A 1,486-nucleotide genomic window follows, 5' to 3' on the forward strand; every position below is an offset into this window, starting at 1 on the left:
CTAGCTCTGTAACCCAGGCTGGCCTCGAACTCACAGAGATCCACCTGCCTATGCCTCCTAAGTGCTAGGATTAAAGGTGTGCACCAACACCACCCCGAATTTTAATTTTTTTTCAAGCATGTTCCCAGATTTCCATACAATACCATTTTTCATGAGTTTAAAACACTTTGATGGACATGAAACAACCTTTTCTACAGATTCTATAGAATGAAAACTGCCCTGTGATTGAGCCAATGTAAACATTCAATGAATATGAATATATGTTGGGTAAAGAAATTACATTATCTCGAGTCTTTACTGTAACAGGTTGCTTTCGAGGAACTGAGATGGCTACCTACCCAACTCGTCAAGATATCCCGCCGTGGGTGAAAATTCCTGAAGATCTGAAAGATCCAGAAGTATTCCAAGTACAGACGCTGCTGCTAAAATATCTGTTTGGCCCACAGGGATCTCGAATCCCTCACATTGAGCAGGTGAGCCAGGCCATGTTCGAGCTGAAGACCCTGGAATCTTCCGAACTCACTGAGGTCTTAGTTTATGGCTCTTACGACCACAAGCTTCGGGCCAAATGGATGCTTCAGTCCATGGCTGAAAGGTGCCGCCTGCGCCAGGAGAGAGGAATGCTCAGGCTGGAGGAAGCCATGAAGAACCTGGAACTAGGCCAGTGTTGGGAGTGAAGCCAGTTCCAGTCAATGTGACAGATTAGGCTGTGGAGCAATTCTGGTATGATTTTTAACTTTGTTATATCATTTACAGTCTAATGAGATATTTCTGGATCTGTGCTTTGCAGTGAGTTCTGATGAGAATATCTCTTTCCAAGGTTGCTAATAAATAACAAAATTTAAATAGTTTCTTGGCACTGTATCTAATGGATTGAAAGCACAATTCCCTATCAAAAAAAATTACATTATCGAAAACCCAGGATACTACTTTATGCCATTCTTCTCTTAGTCCCTCCTGATTCCCTACACAGTCTATGGGCTTCTTGAACCAACAGAGAAATTCATTTCAATCTCTCATGCACTTCGAAATTAGATGTATATGTTTATTGTTTGACTGTCTACCTCATCTGCTGTAATGGCTAATGTTGTCAATTTGACAGAATCCATAATCGCCTGGGAGATGGACCTCTGGGCATTCCTGAGAAGGTTATCCTGACCACATTAATCAAGTTGGAAAGACCTTCTCATTGTGAGCTGCACCATTCCCTCACTGGGATCCTGGACTATATAAGTGGAAAGGGTAACTAAAAATACATTCATCCTTCTGCTTCCTGAGTGAGGGTGTGATGTGACCAGCCATTGCAAGCCCCTGCAACCTGGACCTCTCTGCCTGGATAGTATGTATCTTGAACTTTGAAATAATTCATGATTTTAAATGGACAACTACATAGTAGCAAATAAATAAAAATAAATGTATTTATATGCAAAAAAGAACAGAACTCAAAATCGCTGACACAGTAATAAGTTCTCTGAGTTGCTAAAAT

The 1,486-nt window shown here is 41.1% G+C and overlaps 1 protein-coding gene across 1 annotated transcript; it reads left to right on the top strand.

The window, feature by feature from the left end:
• Positions 1-326: 326 nt before the first annotated feature.
• On the top strand, positions 327-677 carry LOC100770850 (developmental pluripotency-associated protein 5A). Its single transcript, XM_035442322.1, has one exon. The coding sequence runs from the start codon at positions 327-329 to the stop codon at positions 675-677; it is 351 nt and encodes a 116-aa protein (XP_035298213.1).
• The last annotated feature ends 809 nt before the right edge of the window (positions 678-1,486 follow it).

The sequence above is a fragment of the Cricetulus griseus genome, chromosome 3 (assembly GCF_003668045.3).
Source record: "Cricetulus griseus strain 17A/GY chromosome 3, alternate assembly CriGri-PICRH-1.0, whole genome shotgun sequence".
Classification (NCBI taxonomy): domain Eukaryota; kingdom Metazoa; phylum Chordata; class Mammalia; order Rodentia; family Cricetidae; genus Cricetulus; species Cricetulus griseus.